The following is a 21,401-nucleotide window of genomic DNA, read 5'->3' on the forward strand; positions in this document are numbered from 1 at the left end:
CTTCCCCGGCCTCGGTGTCTCCCATCAGCCCACCCTCCCTCGTGGATCGCGGACTGTCCCACACACCCCTGTCACAGGAGGCAGGTATTGACAGCGATGCTTTGATCTGCTCGATTCCATCACGGGGGCCTGACCGTGTGTGGAACGCCAACACTGACGAGGGCAGCGAGCGTCCCAGAGAGATCTGTGGATGCTGCTTACCTGTCAGGTGTCTGTGCAACCAATAAATCTCTGTCGCTTTTGGGATGCAGTCAGGCAATGCGATTTGGAAGTGTGTGATTGGGATTTGTTAGAGCGGGTGGGAAAGCCTGGTGGTGCAGTTTTGAACCCGCCTCTCAAGGAGGCAGAGACCGTACCTAGCGGCCATAAGCTTCAAGCCTTTCCTGTGAACAAGGCTATCCAGAATTCAGGACAGCTGGACAAGCACGAGGTGATAGCTTGGAAGGTTGTACAGGATTTGCAGGACAAGGTGGCAAAATATGGGCTGGGTTCTGCCCCATTGATGCAGGTCCTCAGAGTGATAAACACTGACCTGCTGGCTCCCTATGATATCAAACATCTGGCCTCTGTGTTGTTCCAACCTGTACATATGGATGTTTTTATGAGCAACTGGAGGAGGATGGCCGACAGGGTTGCAGCTGAGAATCAGCACTATCCTCAGACAGACCCTAGGTGCTGTGTGGGGGTAGATGCACTCATGGGACTCAATAACTTCGCCAATCCTGATTTTCAGGCTACTTGGCACCCCATCATTCTTGAGCAGGCCCAGAAGGTGGGCTTTGTGGCATTGATCAAAACCATGGAGACAGCTGCTCCCAGGCAGCGATATGTAAAGATAACACAGGGGCCCAAAGAGTTGTTCCTGTCATTTGTTGAGAGGCTTGCAGCTGCTTTGGAGAAGCAGATTGAGGATGAGAATTTGAGGCAGGTTTTGTGCAAAACTTTGGCAAGGGACAATGCAAATGAGGATTGTAGGAAAATTATAAATGCATTGCCAGGCGATCCGTCATTGACAGACATGGTCGAGGCTTGTTCCAAGGTTGGTACAGTGGACCATAAAATGTCTGTTCTGGCAGCATCTTTGCGGGCAGGCCTGCCGTCCTCAGGGACTGATCGGCGCAAGAAGGGGAAAAAGAAGGGCAAGCAGGTGCAGGGGACGAAAGTCAGGAAGGGGTCAGACTCTAATTTCCTGTACTCCAGGTGTGGTAGGCCAGGTCATTTTGCAAAGGAATGCAAGTCTACTTACCATGCCAATGGTAAGCATTTGACAGGCTCGGGAAACGGGGGCAGGAGCGCACAGGGGAACTGCGCGCTGACACAAGTGTTCCCCCAGAGCACAGCACCAGTGCAGGGTGCCCCAGTCAACTCAACACAGGCACCCACAGCTCTGCCGGGGTGGATGTACACACCGCAGCAGCAGTCATCTTAGATTCTACTCAGGTGCACAGGGTCCCTCTGAATGCATTCGGGCCTTTAGGTCATGGATTGGGTGCATTGTTGATGGGGCGGTCTAGTACTACCCTTTCGGGAGTCTTTGTGCATCCGGGTGTCATTGATTCTGATTTTACGGGCCAAATTTGTGCTATGGTTTCCACACCCTCCCCTCCGTCATTATTCCGGCAGGAACCCGCATTGCTCAACTTGTGTCTTTCCAGTCGTGTGTTCCCAGGGCAGATCAACAAATGCATGGAGATGGTGGCTCCGGATCCACGGGACCACCGCAAGTCCTCTGGTCCGTGCTCATTTCTGCCAACCGTCCACAGATGATGTGCTCCGTGGTTTTGCCAGGTGCGAGCCCATCTCGGATCCAGCTGCAAGGTTTGATCGACACCAGGGCTGACGTGATGTGGGAACTCAAAATGTCTTTCAGACATTTTTAGAGGTTCCAGGCCTTGGTCAGAGGCATTCTAGACCCTGGCAGACAGCTGAAAAACAGCTGTGATTTTGAGTTTGAGCCATGGAATGAATTACCAACTTTGGAGGTGGAACAAGCAGTCACAAAAGGTTAGATAGTATAGTAAAAGTAGTTACAAAGTAGAGGGGAAATTTTTTTAGTATTGTACAGGGGGGTTTTAACACATGTACAGGGGGGTTTTCACTTTGTACATGGGGGTCAGAAGTTCTAAGATGGAGGAAAGTGGGCTGATCCTGTTCTTCCTCCTTCTTTTTCCTTACCTCCATGTTCTTGGTGATGTTGGCACTCACAGATTGGTTTAGAGTAGAAAAACACTTGGCAACGTAGGTAGTAGGTATTGGGGAATAATTGTAAACATGTTATACGTAATATATCTTATAAAAGATAGCAGCAGCCCTGGGCAGGGAGTGACGAAGAAGACAGCAAATAGAGAGGATGTCAGTGTGTGTGTGTGCCTCTACCCAGGCCGCTGATCAAATAGCTGCAGTCCAAGAACATAATCTGTTAAATAACTAGCAATAAACTGCCTTGAGACTGAACAGCTAAAGCCTGCGGAGTTTTTCTTTGGAAGCACGGGTTGGAGGAGGAATTTCACCACCACATGAGACCCCAGAGCAAGGCCGGGGTTCTCACAACGTGACAGTCGTCTCCGCCTCTGTGTGGCCTCCTAAGTGGCCTTTGGACTCTGTGTGAGCGGCCATTGAAGCCTTGGGGGATGCAGCACAGACATTTGTGAGCCGGCAGGCTGTGTTGATCAAAAATGTGGAAGGGCAGACAGCTAAGGTTTGGCCCTATGTTACTGCAGCTCTGGTCACTCTTTGGGGGAAGGATGTTCTGGCAGCCTGAGGTGTGCGCATCGGGACAGATTTTTGATGGGGGTCACTGTGTTGAAGGGCGCAGATTATCCTACGCTACCTTTACAGTGGTTGGTGACCAGACCCGTCTGGGAGAACCAGTGGCCCCTGCCATTTGAGAAATTAGTTACCCTTCATGAGTTAGTTCAGGATCAGCTTCGCCAGGGACACATTGAGTCTTCTACCAGTCCCTGGAACACTCCTGTTTTTGTAATCAAGAAAAAGTTGGGGAACTGGAGGTTTTTACAGGACCTCCAAAAAGTTAATGCAGTCATAGAAAGCATGGGGGCATTGCAGCCTGGTATGCCCTCGCCTACCATGCCGCCCGCAGGTTGGGACATCTTGATCGTTGATTTGAAGTATTGTTTTTTTACGATCCCTCTGCATCCTGATGACAGACCGAAATTTGATTGCTCACTGCTGAAGGAGATCAACAATGCCATCTTGTTTCAATTGCTGAGAGCATTGTGGTGTGCAATTCCGGACTGGGTTAATCCGTACTACATCCTGCACATTCAGAGTTGCACCACTTTACCAGGTTTTATAACCGAAGGTAACGCCAGGGCTGATAGGTTGGCTAACCCTGTGTGGGTGGCACCTCAGCCTGACAGAACTGCACAAGCCAAGGCAATGCAGGACTTTTTTCACCAAAGTGCACATACTTTGCAAAAACAATTTGATATGACACCAACCGAGGCTCGTGACATTGTCAGCTCTTGTGCTGACTGTCATGGGTTTGTTGCACCTTTACCGGTGGGGATGAACCCCAGAGGCCTGAAGGCCTTGCAGCTCTGGCAAACAGATGTTACACACATTGCTGAGTTCGGTCGACTCAAGGATGCGCATGTGTCTGTCGACACCTTCTCCTCCGCCATGTGGGCAACTGTTCACACGAGGGAGAAGAGTTGCGATGCAATTGCTCATTGGACGATGGCTTTTGCAGTTTTGGGGATACCTTCGTGCGTAAAGACTGACAATTGCCCTGCCTATGCCTCACAGAAGGTATGTCAGTTTTTGCGCCTGTGGGGAGTCTCACACAAGTTTAGCACCGTGCATTCACCAACAGCTCAAGCCATTGTTGAACACGTGCATGGCACTTTAAAGCGTGTTCTGGAGAAACAAAAAGGTGGAATGCCAGGAGAGACTCCACACAATCAGTTGGAGAAAGCTTTGTATACAATCAACCATTTAACTGTGCCAAAGAATGTAGAAATTCCTCTTATTTTGAATCATTTTCTCTCACTGCATTCAGCAGGTGAGACACACCTGCCCCGAGTGAAGGTCTGGGTGCAGGACCTTGTCACCAATAGGTGGGAGGGCCCGTGCAACCTCATTACTTGGGGCCGCGGGTATGCATGTGTCTCCACAGGTACTGGGGTATGATGGATACCTGCGAAGTGTGTTTGCCCTGACTTGAGACAGCAGAAACAGAATGTGGTCAACAGACAGCCTGTGAGCAGCGACCATGGTGCTGACCATCCATCACAATCTTCAGACGATGATCAAGACACCGACCATCAGTCAGCTGGCCCCTCCACGAGGGGAAAATGAACATTTGATTTGCTTTGCTTTTGGACATGGACTGATGACGAGTTAGACTGCCTGTGTTACAAGCAGACTAACAATGTTTTGGTGTTGGTGATGGAGTTTTAGACTTAATAGTTAAGTTTGTAAAGAGTTATAGTGTAAGTCAAAATCTCTTTGACTGTTCTGAGCCAACATTCAATGGGATTTTGAATTATTAACTAGTGAACCTCGGAGTCGTGTTTATCCTCTTCTCTGCAAGGTGCCCTGACAAACACCGCCTCCTTCTTTAAACAAAAAGGGGGAAATGTGGGTCTCAGATTCAGTCAAAGAGAGAAACTGAGAGTTTCTATCCAGGCAGAAACCTGGGAAAGAGTTGGAAAAAAATGTAAATAATTCTTTATCTCTCTTGTTATTCACATTGTTTATAGTTAAGTTCTATCACTGTGCGTCAAGCAGTCTGCACCAATGGTGGTGGGTTGTTTTCACTTCAGGACCAATGGAGTTGGTCCTCCCAAAGCTCTGTATAAAAGAGTGTTGTATTTTGAATAAACCGGAGTTTTACTCTCACAGCCTTCTGGTCAGAGTCTTCTCATTCCTGTCCTGCCTCGACAGTGACAGTAGTGGACGGCAAAACAGGGGAAGTAGTGGAATCAGGACCCCTGAATGCCAGGTGGTCAGCACAAGCTTGTGAATTATATGTGGTATTAAGGGCCTTACGGAAATTAAAAGGGAAGAAGGGAATTATTTTCACACACTCAAAATATGCATTTGGGGTGGTACACAATTTTGGGAAAATTTGGGAAGAAAGAGGATTACTCAATACTCGGGGACGAGGATTAGTGCAAAGGAAATGATAAGGCAAATTCTAAAGGCTATCAGGGGACCAGAGGCAATTTTGATTGTCCACATGAAGGGGCACAAAACAGGAATGCAGTTCAAAACATGAGGGAATAACTTAGCAGACAAAGAAGCTAAGAACATGGCTTTACTGAAGGTAAGTACCTTGGAAATCGAGGAAGGTGAGGTCTGGGAATATCCACCACATCCTTCCCCGAAGGAAATCGAAGGGTGCGGAAAAATAGGACGTAGATTAGAAGGAGGTAAGTGGAAATTGTCAGATGGGAAAGAGCTATTTTCTAAGGACTATACTAGAAAAATCCTGGGGAGATTACACCAACAGACGCATTGGAGGGCCCAGGCCCTGGCAGATCAATTCCTGAGATTCTTTGGGTTTAAGGGGATTTATGAATTGGCTAAACAAGAGGTGCAAGGATGCATGATTTGTCAAAAGGTCAATCGGGTGAAAGCACGACAGGTGGCATTAGGAAGTCGCCCAGTAGCATATTGACCTTTTGAAAGAATTCAGGTGGATTTCACCTATCTGCCCAAGGTAGGGAGATAGAGATTTTTACTGGTAATAGTGGACAAACTAACTCACTGGGTAGAAGCCCTTCCAAGCTCTAGGGATACGGCTCAAGCAGTGTCAAAATTTCTACTAGAGGAAATCATACCCCAATATGGGTTAGCAAAATACATAGATTCAGACCAAGGGACACACTTCACCTTGAAAATCATTAGGTAACTAGCAGAGACTCTAGGGATCCGGTGGGAATACCACACCCCTTGGCATCCTCAAAGCTCAGGACAAGCTGAGAGACTGAATCAAACATTGAAGGCTCAATTAGCAAAGTTGATTTTGGAAACAAAAATGTCCAGGCTGAAGTGTCTCCCCTTAGCTCTGTTAAATATCAGGACCATGCCTCATTCCGAGACTGGGCTATCGCCCTTTGAAATGCTGTATGGGATGCCTTATGAACATGGTATGCCAGTGGGGCATCTGAGGATAGAGGATGGACAGATACAGCCATATCTCATAGCCATAAGCAGGAATCTGCAGGAATTGCAAAAGCAGGGAATAATAATGCAAAGTACCCCTTTGAGGTTTGCCATACATAAAATACAACCCGGGGACAAGGCGCTCATAAAAACCTGGAGGGATGCCCCCCTCTCCCCTCACTGGGAAGGCCCTTTTCTTGTCCTCTTGACTACAGACACAGCAGTTTGAACAGCGGAAAAAGGTTGGACACACGCATCTCGGGTGAAAAGGATCAGACCCCGGGAAGAAACGCCTGAGTGGAAAGTCACCTCTCCCCCTGGAGACCTAAAGATAACCTTGTGTCGCCCAAGTAAATGACTGAGAGAGGCCAGATAAGGTGTACAGAGCCTGGTTGTGAATGCTATCCGTTTGTGCATTTTAAATGTGAATATTGTAACGAGGTTTGGGCCATGCATTGTAGGAGGGCTTATTGGCCAAAGGGTTTGTGCGATAAGTGCCTAGACGAAGAACTGTGCCTGACTAACCATGTCTTAGAGATCACCACTAGTGTGGGTATAATCAAAATAGACTCCGAGCTCTGGTTTCATTTATTTCAAAACGGGTTGGGAGGAAAACTAAGATCAAAGGCACAAATCATAACAGTTGAGTGCTGGAGATTAAACAAAGTACCCTGCAGCGAAGATGCAGTTAAAGTATCAAGGTGGGGCACCTTTAAAAGGAGGTATGCAGCTCAGTCCAGGTATGAAACCCCGGAAGAATATTCTTGCTGCCAAGAAGATGGCTTACCTCGCCGCTGGTGGCAACCCAGTGGGCGTAGGCAAAGGCAGAGGAATACTAATGTGGGGAATCCTGATGAACCTGAGTCTAGCCATGTGCCACACAACTAGTACGCACTTGGAAAACTCGCTCAGCAAAGAGGGGCAGAGAGGGGTGTGGACAGTGCATACAGACTGTCCTGGGAGGACAAGGAGAGTCGGAGGCTCCAACATACACAGCCGCAAGAAACTGCAGGAAGGGTAAGCAAAGCAGGTACTGTTCCGTAAATGGCACTCAGCAGAGGATATGTGAATTAAAAGAAAAGATAAAGTATTACTTACAAAGGGTGACATCTAAGGACGGGCAGTCAGAGCACAAAATATATAAGAGGGATGTTGGGCAAATATCTATCCCTGTCTGTGATAAATGTAACCACATGGTATGGATCAGAGGAAAAATGGAGTCAGTATTTATAGCTAACTTTCAGGCTAACCAACTGTGTTATGATAATAATCAGCTGGGAATGTGTGCAATGGGGGGAAAAACATACTGGGTCGGAAGGAACTTGAAATATGAAAATAAACTATCTCTCAAAGATGAGCGGATTATTCGTGACCTCCTTGAGGATCATGATGACAGAGCTTGTCTACAATTTGATAGTTTGATAGGATATTCTGCTTTTCAAGAAATAAAGAGGGAGTAGACCCAAAGAGTGAAATGAAGCAGGTAGCACAGGAACTAAAAAGACAGGAGTCAGACATGAAAAAAAGAAGGGTAGAACAAAAAAGGTTAAAAACCCTGAGTGAGCAATACGACCAACTGGAGAAACAGTATAACGATTGGGAATTACCTGCCATCAGACAGGAACCGATTTATAGACTTGACGCAGGAAATTGCGACAGAATTGGGATTGTCCAATTGCTGGATTTGTGGAGGGCTCAAGTCAGCTGAAAAATGGCCTTGGAAAGGTGAAAATTTATCTCCAAAGGAACTTCTAAAATGGGATAATGCTAGAATTTCTACAACAATCCAGAGACCTGAGGGATGGGTTTTAGATAAGAGGGTAATTGGAATATTTTGTATTAGCAGGGAAGGAAAGGAGTATACTGAAATAGTGGGATATATCCCGTGTATATCCACTTTAGCAGTGAATTCATATAACAAAAGCAGGATCTGGCAGCCAGAACCTCCTGCGGGGTACTGGAGCCATGAAAGAGGGGCTAGATGTGAATGGAGTGATAAAATTGGGCTCTGCTGGAACAAAGGCTCTGGAGCTAATCCTTACCTGTCCTAGGGTGACGTTATGGTGTTTGTATCTCCAATCGTGTGTTCTGTTTATGTTTGATATTATGTTCTGTGCTTTCAGAACTGACTCTGAAAGTGAAGGTTTGTTTTGCCTTGTTATCAGCCGGTTCACCTCCCCCCATTGTTGCAGATGATAGATAGATATGATTGTTCTCTCAGCTAGCCGGATGTTACTTCTGCCTTTGGATGAATCCTGGAGTGAAATGGACTGTTCCATCCCACCCCCCAAAAGATGTGTGGCTCATCCCACACCTCTGTACCTGCCCCTGAAGCATTAGTGTCTGTAACCCCATTGGCCCATGCCTTGTCCCAGCCCACCTGGGAGCCCCTGATAAGGGGGCTCCGAGGGGCCATGCAGCCTCTTGGACCCTTCCCCCTCTTGGAACTCCTTCCCCCTCTTGGACCTCTCCCCCTCTCTTAGAACCTCTCCCTCCCCTCCTGGGGCTTCCCCTTCCTAAACCCTCCGTTTGTCTGTCCCCTCCTTCGTCCTCTTAAGCCCGGCCACGTGCTACGCCTGAGAGCATGAAGCACGGGCCTTCCTACACCCCCAATAAACCTCTTTCCCCAAGAGCAAGCTTCAGAGATATCTGCCTCCCTCCACCCACACCGTGCTGGAGCGTGATCTTCCCGCACCCCATGGTCTGCTGTCTAGAAAAGGCTAGTGCTGGATGGCTTGCTTTTGCTTGCTTCTGCTTTTGCCTTTGCTTTCTAGTTAGTTTAGCTAAGCAGTCCAATTCTTTCCCTGGACTGTTTCTTTTCCTTTCTTTTTCCTGAATACCATCCAACCTGCTCCGGACTGGGATCTGGGAAACACCAAGGAACACCGGAAGCCTGCATTTTGTGATCTGCAGCAGCCATCCACAGTGCCGGAGAGCAATCCCCAGCATCCAGACCCGGGCAACCACTTCCAGGAAAGACTTTCTGGATTTGTTCATCTCTTCAGAGTGGTGAAAGAGTTTTGTTGTCATCTGGTGTTGTTAATTTTTTTTGGTTCTGGGGAGTGCTTTGTTTGTTAAATAAACAGGTTATTTTCCACTTCTCCCAGAGAAAATTTTTTCCCAAACCAGGTGGGTGGGGAGGGGCCGTGGGGGTTTGTTTTCTGGGGGCTCCTTCCAGAGGGTTTTCCCCAAATTTGCCCTAAACTAGGACATTACTGATCCTTGGAAGAACTAAGAGGTTATTGGAACGAGCCAGAAAGCACAAAGGTTAGATGGAAAGCTCCAAACGGTATCTATTGGATTTGCGGGAAAAAGGCATACAGTGAACTACCTCAAAAATGGAAAGGGTCATGAACCGTGGGACTGATAAGGCCTGTTTTCTTCACACTACCCTGGTCAGAAAGTAGCTCACTAGGAGCCCCTTTGTATGAAACTTTAAATAGAAAGAAAAAGAAGGTGAAGAAGAAATTACCTATTTTTGGTGGGGGTCAGACATGGGGTAAAGAAGAATGGCCTGTGGAGAGGATAATAGAATATGATGGCCCTGCAATGTGGGCCCAGGATGGAAGTTGGGGGTATAGGACCCTGATCTATCTGTTAAATTGATTAATAAGGCTCCAGGCAGTGGTAGAAATTGTCTTGAACCACACCTCAGATGCCCAGAAGCTACTATCCAAACAACACTCCCAAATGAGGGCCTTCATATATCAGAACAGGATAGCCCTAGATTATTTGCTAGCCGAAGAAGGGGGAGTCTGTGGGAAGTTCAATGAGTCAGAATGTTGTATAGAAATTGATGATTATGGAGACACCATCAGAGGTCTGGCGGCCGAAATTAAAAAGGTAGCACTTGTCCCAGTCCAGAAGTGGAATTCCATCCTTCAAGCATCCTGGTGGGATCACTTGTTCAAAGGAACTTGGTGGAAGAAAGCAGTATTCTTCATATTATGTTCAATAGCCGGGGTCATAATCCTGCCCTGCTTCGCACCCTGCTTTATCAGAATAATACACTCAGTGGTACAGGGCATGCAGGTAGCAGCCATGCCCATGGACCCAGAATGTGCTAACGGAAAATTAAATCAGGTATTGAAGCGATATGCGGAATAAATAAATAGACTCCACAACCTGGGGTAGATATGAAGTGGGTATGTATTGTCAGCGCCCGGCACAAGTGAGATAGCTCCCCAAAAACTTGTGCCCCGAGCCTCAGTCTGACCTAAACTTATTCAAAAAGTGTGGGAACCCGGGGCAGAGGGAATATCCCCTTGTCTGTTCTGAGCTTCTCTGACTCCCAGGAAAACACTGACTTTGACCCTCATTCATGGAGAAGGCCTCCTAAGCCTCAAAGTAAACTAGAGACCACAAAAATGTGAAATAGATTGTAGAAATTGTAGAGAATAGTTTAGTATGTCACATGCATGAGAAATTTACATTTTAGGATTTTAGCATACTGTAGATAGGTACAAGATGGAGGGTACAAGGTGTTGTCTTAAGTTCCTTTCTTCTTCTTTCTTCTTCCTTCTTGTTGGGTTTGGGTGGTATCTTCTAATTGGGTAGAAAAATCCACATTGCGAGTCTTTAGGGGTCAGTTATTGGGTTAGAAAGGGAAATAATCTAGGTGTCACTTCTTAATTGGGTAGTTTAGTTTTTGATTAGACTTAAAAAGACCTTGTAGCATGAGTTTGTTAGCCATTTTTGTGCTGTTTTCACGCATGCAAGGTCTTGGTGCAGACATTGTGCTGAAGTCATGATAAGATAACAATAAAACAAGAAGCTGAAGACTGAAAAAGTTCTGTGCGTCTGCTTTTCCTGACAAAGAACTGCTTCAGGAGGGTTGCCCCTGCCAGGGGAGCCCACAAACTCACAAGAAAGGTGTTCTATATGCAGTACATTACACAACTTTTCTATGCATATTCAACTCCTGGCCCCACCTGTCCTTGCCTCTCATGCTAAATAGGTCCACACCCTTCTGGGAATGCCTGGTTTGCTGTGGTGGTCCTGTGGGGGTCTTTGGGGGTCTTCTGAGGCTGAAGATTTTTGGTCTTCCTCATGACTGAACTTCTGAACTTTTCCTCTCTGTGGGTGCGCTTTTGGTCCTTCAGTGCTTATCTGTGTATGTCTGTCAGTCTTGATAGGCTTGGAGACAGGGAAACTTCTTTATCTGGGTTCTTTGCATCCCTAGGCATTGTTCTTTGTGCAAGAAGCTTCAGAAATTTGCATTTTCCTATGCCCTTTTGTACTATGGCAGAGGTTTCTTAAGTAAAAGGTTAAAATTCAACACATAACTCTACAAGCTAGAATAGAAATGCTTAATTCATTGTTAACTTAAGTGAATTCCAAATATCTCAATTTCAGTATCAAAAATAATGAAATTGGGGGAAGGAGACCCAAACAGTTGAGCAGCAGATGCCCTAGCCAAATTTGAGGAACAAATAAAGAGAGAAGGAGGTGTTTATAAGATGTACCAAGAGATTCCATGGGAAGAATGGGATGCTGAATCTGGAAAGAATTAAGAGGGTTTTTTGAGCACTAAAATGGTTAAGAGTATGGGATAGTTGCACGGCTTCGGGGAAAATCCACAGATAATCAAAAAATGCAAAACTTTTAGAAAAAGGCATGAATTAAGGTGTTTATATAGAAGGGGAGGGATTGTTATGTGTATTTTGGATAAATATGTTATGTTGGAGAGAAATATTCTTATAAGGTTTTAAGCATGCAAGCCAAAGTTGGGGGTTTGTTTCAATTGTCTGAAACCACTGCTGACAAGAAAGAGGAGGACCTAATTTGCAAACAAATGAAATTTAGCTCCCCTGGAGATGGGTCGATTCCCAAGGTGATCCGAGGAACTCCCAATCAATGTTCGACTTGATAAATATCTAAGATTGAGATAGCTGGAGCCATCGGAAAGATACATCTCAATGCCAGGTTCCAGTAACTCAGTCATAGACATACATCACTCTCCAGACAAGATTTTGTTCAGCTCAACGTGGAGAAAAGAAACTACATGAATATGTGGGACTCTGAAAGGAAGAAAAGCTGGATTGCTGAAAACTCTGCCTCAGGCAGAATAGACTGTATAAGAACTGCTTGGACAGGACAGTCGGTGTGAACATAGGAGAGCCTATGCTGTAGTAGTCGGACCTGTGTCTCACCCAGTGCTGATCCCGGGATCAGCACTGTCCTTTTGATTGTGGCAGTCTTAGCCTGAATCTTGATAGCTGAATAAAAATTTATTTTTATTAACTACTAATTCAGCTGGATCATTTTTACCTATAACACCTTTGATTTCTTTTTTAAAATTTCTGACATCGGAAAAAGTCAAAGGTGTGTTATAAATGAGAATTTATTCAGCCAGATTAAAAATAAAAATCATTTTATTAGCGGTCAAATTCTATCTAGCCAACCACACAGAAAGGACAGACCCAAGCCCGGGGTCGACCCTGGGTGTGCAACAAGGAGTCAGCCTCAGCAGAGGTTTTCTCCTATGCCCACACCTCTATCCTGGCACAAGCGGTTTTTATAGGGAAAATTCCACCTGAGGCCAAGATTTGAGCAGTTAGTCTTTTCTTCTATTCAGAGTCTATAGGTTAATAAGATTTTCTTTTTTTGGTGATGAGGAGAAATAATTCAATGTCTGGAGTAGTTGAATTCTTGATGAGAGTTTACGGGAAGGCTGTATTCACATGGATCTGTCTGAGGATTTCCATGATATCCATCTTGGACGTTCAGCACTGATGATCGATGATTGTGATGATCAACACCTGGAGCCCAGACATGGCCCATCTCCTGGCCAAGCCACATCCTTTTACTTGTAAATCAGTTTCTAATATACATCCAGTCTCGCCTGTAAGAGGGGGGGGAGGGAACTAATACGACGGGCATGATTTAACAAATATCCAATATTACATATTTCATACAAGGAATGGCGCAAATTATATTTATTACACATAACAATACGCCACCTTCTATATTAACTCATTAATTCGCGCCTTAATTTCTACCTCTATTCACTCTCAATGTAGTGTGTTGACTACCTTGAGACTGGCCTTTAGTTTACATCTGGACTATCTTTTTGTAGTTTAGTTCTTTTTCCTTTATTCGCCTTTCAAATTTTGCTAGAGCCTCAGCCGCCCTGCTGTGAGGAATTTCTTCTCCCAGTGTTATTATTTTTGGTACCTGATTTGTTTTTCCAAGGGCAGCTTCTGGGTCTGTGGGTAAAGCTGCTATTTGCATCCCCTGTACTACTGAATGGATGAGTCTTATAAAACAGGGGATAAGACAGGGTAGGAATATGACTTCTGCTATTGAACATAAAATGAAGAAAATTATTTTCTTCCATTAAGCCCCATCAAACAAATGATCCCACCACGATGCCTGGAGAAGTGAGTTCCACTTTTGTACTGGAACATGGGCTACTTGTTTAATTTTTGTGGTTAGATTTCTAATGTTTTTTCTATAATCATCTATTTCTACACAGCACTGAGATTCATTAAATTTTCCACACACACCTCCTTCTCCAGCTAGTAAGTAATCAAGGGCTATCCTATTTTGATATACAAAAGCCCTCATTTGAGAGTGTTGCTGGGATAATAATTCAAGAGTACCTGAAGTGTGATTGGATACAATCTCCACTACAACTTGCAACTTTATTAAGCGATTTAAATAGATGGGGGTTTGGTATCCCCACGACCCATCCAGTACAGTTACATTCATTATAAACTGGAATTGAGATTTCCCTGTGCTCTTTTGATGCAGTTGATGAGCTGACTGTCCGTTTTTATGGTATGGTTTTTTTTGGTTTTTTTTTTTTTCCCTTTAATTTCTATACCTCCTGTTGTGTGTTTGTCTCAAGACACGGTTAAATAGGCTTACCCCTGCTTCAGTTCTATGAGGTGAAAGGTAACTCCTCTGGGTATCTGCCCCCAAGTTCCCCCTTGAGGCACATGGCTAGGCTCAGGCTCACCAGGATTACTCCCACTGCTAGGATCCCTCTGCCGTTCCCAGCGCCCACTGGGGTGCGTCCAGCGGCGGGGGAAACCAACTTCTTGGCAGCAGGAATCTTCGTCTGTGGTTTCATGTTCAGGCTGAGTTGCATAGCTGTTTAAAAATGCCTCCCTGGTGTAGTTCAGCAGAGCCGGCACGTTGTTCAACCTATGACACTCGACAATAATAATTTTAGTTTTGCAAGTAATTTTTCCCTTAATCTGTTCTACTATGGGAAAACATCAGATTATTGAATTTAATTGAAACAATCTCAGCCTTGTGGCTATTACCAGAAAGTGGATAGTCAGGTCTAACTCCTGCTCAAAGCACTCCCACATAACCCACTTAGTTGGAGCAGTCTAACAGTATTCATAGGGGAAGCATACAAAGAGGATACTAGTTACACTCTGGCTCAGAAAGTTTGATTGAGATGTTTTCAGTCAGTTACTTTGCCGGTGCAGGGTTATCTTCATATCTCCAGGACGGGAGGTGATTTTCCACTCTGGTGTCTGATCCTGGAGTTCGACTTTCTTTATCCTTGATGCGTGTGTCCACCCCTTTTCTGCAGTTCGTATAGCAGTATCAGTGGTCAAAAGAACAATAAAGGGTCCCTCCCAATGAGGTGTTAATAGGGATTCCCTCCATGCTTTTACAAGCACTTTGTCCCCAGGTTGTATTTTATGTATCGAGAAGCTAAGAGGACTGTGCTGCATGATCACCCCCTGCCTTCACAATTTTTTAAGATTCTTATTTAATGCTTTTAGGTATGGTTGTATTTGTCTATCCTCTAATTTCGAATGCCCTACAGGCATACCGTGGGTATAAGGCATCTCATATAACATTTCAAAAGGTGAAAGTCCTGTTTCAGAGTGAGGCATAGTCCTTATATTTAATAAGGCCAACGGGAGGCATTTTGTCCATGACATTTTTGTTTCTAACATCAATTTGTCTAATTGGGCTTTTAGTGTTTGACTGATCTTCTCAACTTGTCCTGAGCTCTGGGGGTGCCACGGGGTGTGGTATTCCTACCGAATGCCTAAAGCATCTGACAATTGCTTAATAATTTTTGATGTGAAATGTGTTCCCTGGTCTGAATCAATGTAGCTTACTAACCCATATCGTGGTATAATTTCTTCCAATAAGATTCTTGACACTGTTTGGGCTGTAGCCCGAGAGCTTGGGAAAGCCTCTACCCAGTGGGTTAGTTTGTCCACTATGACTAATAGGAATTTGTATCTCCCGACGTTAGGTAGATCAGTGAAATCTACCTTGACTCTTTCAAAAGGCCGGTAAGCCGCTGGGTGACTCCCCATTGTTAACCTTTGGGAGTTTGCTCGATTTATTTTTCTGCAAATTATACATCCCTGTACCTCTTGTTTAGCCAATTCGTATATACCTCTGCAGCTAAAGAATCTTAGGAATTGTTCTTCCAGAGCTCGGGCTCCCCTGTGTGTTTGTTGATGTAATCTTTTTAAAATTTTCCTGATGTATTCCTTTGATAACAATTCCAGCCCATCAGATAACTTCCACTTACCTACTTCACACCGTCCCCCGATCTCATGATAAGCCTTTATCTCTTTTTCAGAGGGGTGGTGGGGGAATTCTTGAGCTTTTCCTTTCCCAAGTTCTGGGGTACTTAGTTTTAACAAAGCAGCACTCTTTGCCTCTTTGTCAGCTAAATTGTTTCCCTGAGTCCTGAATTGCATTCCAGTTTGGTGTCCCTTTACATGGACCACAGCAATAGCTTCTGGTCCCCTAATGGCTTTTAGGATTTGTCTAATTTTTTCTTCATGAATTAGCCCTTTTCCCTATGTGTTTAGCAGACCCCTTTCCTCCCATATTTTTCCAAAGGTGTGTACTACCCCAAATGCGTATTTGGAGTCAGTGAAAATTGTTCCCTTTTTCCTTTCAAGTCCCAGCAGAGCCCTGTATACTGCATACAGTTCACAGGCCTGAGCCAACCACCCTGCACTCAGGGGCCCGGATTCTACCACCCTTCCCGTCTTCCCGTCTGACTGCATATCCTGACTTTCTTTTACCTTCCACAATTTTTGCAGAACCGTCCACAAACCATTTTTCCCCTTCTTCGAGTTCTTCTTCTAAATCTGGTCGTATTTTGGTCTGTAATTCTACAATTTTTTCACAGTTATGGAGGGGGTCCCCTGGGACTGCCCCAAACAGGAATTGGGCAGGATTTTGTGCTGGGGTAGTCTTTAGCTCCAGGTCCTGGGAGTGGGTTAGAATGGCTTCATATTTCAGAAGCCTGGTGTCTGTCAGCCACTTGTCAACTTTTTGCTGCAAGATGCTTCTTACATTATGGGGGAGTAGATGGTTAATGAAGCCCCGAATGTTACCTTTTTGGCTTCTTCTACTAATATTGCCACTGCCACAATTGCTTGTAAGCAGGTGGGCCAGCCCCTGCTGACTGGGTCCAGGAGCTTGGATAGATAACCGACTGTTTTTTTGGCCCCTGCCCAGTCCTGGGTCAGAACCCCGTGGGCAGTGTGGTTACTAACATCCACAAAGAGCTGAAAGGGCCTTTTTATGTTAGGGAGTACTGGAGCTGCTATGAGGGTTTCTTTTAATCCTTGGTAACTCTCTTCGTCTTTTTTTAGTCCACTTAAGTGTGTCTGTTGTAAGTTTGTCATATAAAAACCTTACCTTTTCACTGTATCCTTCGATCCATGGTCTGCAAAAGCCCAAAAGTCCCAGTAATTGCCTGATTTCTCTTTTTGTCTTAGGAGAGGGTAATGCAATTTTCCTGCCACCCGGTCTGGATCTAGTTTCTTTTTCCCTTTTGTTAACTAGTACCCTAAATATTTTACTTCAGGTTCAGTGAATTGTAATTTAGACTTGGAAACTTTCAACCCTTGTCCTCCCAGGAAGTTTAATAAAGCTATGGTTCCAGCCCTGACTTCTTCCTCCTTAGAGCTAGCTACCAATAAGTCATCTACATATTGGAATAGTTTGGTCCCAGGGACTGGCACAAATTCACTGAGCACCTTTTCAGGGGCCTGACTGAAAAGATTTAGTGAGTCTACAAACCCTTGAGGGAGGGAAGTCCATCTTAGTTGTTTTCTGTGGGTGTTTGGATCCTCCCATTGGAAGGCAAAATAATCATGCTTTCCTCAGCTAGAGGACAAGTCTAGAAGGCATTTTTTTAGGTTGATCACACTATACCATATTACTATCTGATTTTGAACTGCCAAGATAGGTGTATTATGTCTTGATATGCAAGGCTTTAAGGTGCCTCATTTTATTAAATCTTCGATTATTGGTTTTAATCCTTTTTTTTCTTTTTTTTTTCTTTTTTTTTTTTTCTCTAGAGGGATGGGATATTGCTTCACCCTTATGGGGTCTTCTGGTCTCTCAATTTTAATGTGGATTGGTTCTATGTCTAATTTTTCAGCTTCCCCGGGAGTGTGCCAGACCCTGGGATCAATTTTATTTTCATCTTCGGTAGTTAGGTTGTATAAACTTACCGTGAGTTGTGAGTCTTTTGCAATTATACTTATTCATAATGTTACCATAAAATCCCTTCCCAGTAAATTGTATTCTGTTTCTTCCACTAATAAAATATCTCCAACACAGATTTTATTATCCGATTCTATTTCTACATTTTTTTAGGATAGGGACCTGAAAAGGTTCTCCTTTTGCCCAATCACAGTCATAAAATCTTTACCTTTGATGCACCCAGGAGGTAGATGTTTGACTCTGTTTTTTTTCTGCTACAGAGTCAACTAAAAAGACTAGTTCCTGTTTTTGGGGTCCAATTTTTAATTTTATCAAGAGCTCTCTAGATGTCCTTGACCCCAGATTGTAAAGCTCCTGACACCTCTATTCCTCTTGAAAGACCATTTGTGGGATGAGTAGGCTCCTTTGCACGGTGCAGGTGTAGGGAGGCAGAGATCTCTGAAGCTTGCTCTTGGGGAGAGAGGTTTATTCAAAGATTCAGGAATGCCCGAGCCTCGTGCTCTCAGGCATAGCACGTGGCTGGGCTTAGGAGGACGGGGGAAGGGAGAGAGAAACGGAGGATTTAGGAGAGGGGAAGCCCCAGGGAGGGAGGGAGTCCTAGAGGGGAGGAGGGAGGAAGTCCAAGAGGCCGCATGGCCACTCGGAGCCCCCTTTTCAGGGGCTCCTAGGTGGGCTGGGACAAGGCATGGGCCAGTGGGGTTACAGACTCTGATGCTTCAGGGGCAGGTACAGAGGTGTGGGATGAGCCACAATCTTTTGGGGGGTGGGATGGAACAGTCCATTTCACCCCAGGATTCATCCAAGGGTAGAAGTGACATTCGGCTAGCTAAGATAACAATCATATCTATCTATCCTCTGCAACAATTGCCCTTTTTCGTTAAACTTTTTAAAAGGTGAATACTGACTTAATTACTATTTTTGTACAACTTGGGGTATATAACATATTGGTATTGAAACTACACTTATTTTTCTTAAAATAATCAAGCTTACTTTACAGTTCCTTTAGCCAAGATGCAGAGCTCAAACCTTCAGATAAACTGTTTAGCTAGATTGCTAATTGTAATCGAGGTGGTGTTTATTTCTTTACTGATTGAGCATTTTAACCTTTTGAATACTTTAGTCTAATGGAAGAATTTAACTGAGGTAGTGTTATTAAAACCTTTTGGGGAAGGTTCTATAATTGACTAGGTTGAAAAAGTCTATTAGAGCTTTGTATCAGTTAGAGATATGGTATCAGAGCTTGCAGTCTTGGCCAGAGTAACCCAGGCATTTGTCTTTGGTTAACCTATAGGTGAAACCTCAATACAAAAATTTGAAATAAGAGAACAAATGTAACAACAAGGGTACAAAAGTAACATGCATGTGAAAACAAATGTCCATAGTCATGAGTTGTTTTTGGCAGGTAGTTTTCATCTCGTCTTAGCACAGTTCAAATCTGAGCGCTTGCTTCTTGGTTTGCACCTGCAAAGTCACTGCCATTTGTGAGGGCACTGCTAGATTTCGGTGTATGGTAAGGCCCCACATTCCCTGCTGGGACCCACCTGGATCTTTCACCTGTGAAAACACAAGCAAGCTCTCTCTCCCATGTTACAAGGTTACATGGGCTTTCTATTTGTCCTGTGACTGAGGTCTTGATCAAGACTTTTATTTTTACTTTTTTGTTGTTCAGAAAGTGTCTGTAAATGGGGATGTCAGGCTGTCCTATACAGCAATTTGAAAAATTGTATGCGTATGGGGCTTTGCTGAACCTATTTTGGGGTGTGGCCTGATATATTTCCCTCTTCTGTTTTAATAAGCTGCATTTTAGGGCTTTAGATGTCTTTTCTATGGTACCCCCCAACAGCTGGTAACCATAGGAGAAAGGGAAGCTTCTATCTCCTGCCGCTACTAGGAATTCTCTCTCGTCCAGAGATGGGACAGCTGTCCACTCTCTGAGACCATGAGGCTTGGATATATGCCTGTCCATCAGTTGGAGGCCATCAATGATCCCCTGAGCATCCTGGGAAACTGAGGCAGCAGGGGTGGTATTGGTAGGAGTAGCACAGTTCTCCGTGGATCCTGTACTCGTCAAAGCAGCTGCCAGGTGCTGTTCCTCTTTCCCTGGCTGCATGCTAAGATGTGAATCAGATGCAGCAGCTGCCAACAGCTGGGGCAGAGGGGCAGGAGGAGAGGTGTCTGTAAGCGAAGCCACCAGGGAGGAACCGGCAGGTGTGGAAGGACACACCGAGGATGAGGCTGCAGCTGTGGAATGTGGATACAGCGTAGGAGAGGAGGCGGAGGCGTCCAGGGGCTGCAGGGGCGGCGGCGGTGTGACGGGAACCACTTGTTGTGCGGCTGGCCAGAGTTCCGGGCGGGCACCCAGCACGGAGGGCTTTAGCGGAAAATCCGGAAGTGACTCGGGATTCCCCGGCCGCGGCAGCGGTGGTGGAGCTCCTTCTGGCGGCTCCGGGGGTCCTGCCGGCGCCGTCGCTGAGCTCGGGGGTTCTGGCTGATCGCAGACCGCAGCACGGGGCGCATGGGGATCGGCGGGCTCTGTCGGTGGCGCGGCACAGGCGGCAGGAACTGGCCGGACCGGGGGCACCGCGAACTGCGCATCCGCGGAGGGCGTCACGTGGTCTGCCGGCCGAACCAAGATGGCGGCCGCGTCTGCCGCCCCGCCGGAGCTCGCTGACGATGGGCACATCCCGCGGGGGGGTTGCCGGGGGGTGGGGGGTGGCGGGGTCGCGGCGCGGGAACCCGGGGTGTCCCCCCGTGGCCGCGGCTCAGGCTGGGGTGGAGGCGCCGGGCTTCCTGGTGTGTCCTGCCGCGCGTCCAGGATTGGGGGCGTGGCCAAACGCCCTCCCGGCGCGGGCGGCGGTGGCAAGGCAGCGGCGGCGGCGAGCGCCAGATCGAGCGTTTGTAGAAATGCGGCGAAGGCGCTTTGTAAGGAGTCAGCGAAAGTAGCAACCGCCACTGCTAGGGGGGTTTCGGGGGGAGCTGGGGCGGGCACAAGCCCCGCGGCCAGTGGGGGGGGCGGGGCGGCCGGGATAGGAGCGGCGGCCGCGGGGGGTGGGGCGGGGCTGGGGCTGATCGCGGCGGTGGGGGATGGGGCTGCGGCAAAGGCGGGAGGGGCGGGGGCGGCAGCGGCAGGAGGGGCGGGGGCGGCCGCGGCGGGGGCGGCCACGGCGGAGGCAGGAGGGGCGGGGGCAGCCACGGCGGGGGCGGGAGGGGCGGGGGCGGCCGCGGCGAAGGCGGAAGGGGCGGGGGCGGCCGCGGAGAAGGAGGGAGGGGCGGGGGCGGCCGCGGAGAAGGAGGGAGGGGCGGGGGCAGCCACGGCGGGGGCGGGAGGGGCGGGGGCGGCCGCGGCGAAGGCGGAAGGGGCGGGGGCGGCCGCGGAGAAGGAGGGAGGGGCGGGGGCGGCCGCGGAGAAGGAGGGAGGGGCGGGGGCGGCCGCGGAGAAGGAGGGAGGGGCGGGGGCGGCCGCGGCGGGGGCAGCCGCGTCGGGAGGGGGTGGGGTCGCGGCCGCGGCATGTGGGGGAGGGGCGGGGCAGATGGGGATCGCGGCGAGGTCGTCAGCAGCCACGCGGGCCGGCCACATGGCCGGGACCGGCTTTCGAGGAACGAACAGTTCGGCCACAGCTCTAAAAGCTGGAAGTAGGTCGCAAGCCTTTGGGTCTCTCCTGGAAATCTCAATAAAATCCTATCACCTACTGAGTCCCAGAAGTCTTTGGTTAACGGCGGCTGATCGATCAGCATGAGGGAAGTGGGGCAGGACCCATTCCAAGAGGGATTTTATCTCTTTCTTAGGCAAAGTACTGTTATAACTACGTAAA

The 21,401-nt window shown here is 47.0% G+C and overlaps 1 protein-coding gene across 1 annotated transcript; it reads left to right on the forward strand.

Moving 5' to 3' along the window:
• Positions 1 to 350: 350 nt before the first annotated feature.
• LOC146762991 (endogenous retrovirus group K member 8 Gag polyprotein-like) lies at positions 351 to 1,429 on the forward strand. Its single transcript, XM_085571342.1, has one exon. The coding sequence runs from the start codon at positions 503 to 505 to the stop codon at positions 1,427 to 1,429; it is 927 nt and encodes a 308-aa protein (XP_085427468.1). The 5' UTR covers positions 351 to 502.
• Positions 1,430 to 21,401: the final 19,972 nt, after the last annotated feature.

The sequence above is a fragment of the Lonchura striata genome, chromosome W (genome assembly GCF_050655825.1).
Source record: "Lonchura striata isolate lonStrDom1 chromosome W, ASM5065582v1, whole genome shotgun sequence".
Lineage (NCBI taxonomy): Eukaryota > Metazoa > Chordata > Aves > Passeriformes > Estrildidae > Lonchura > Lonchura striata.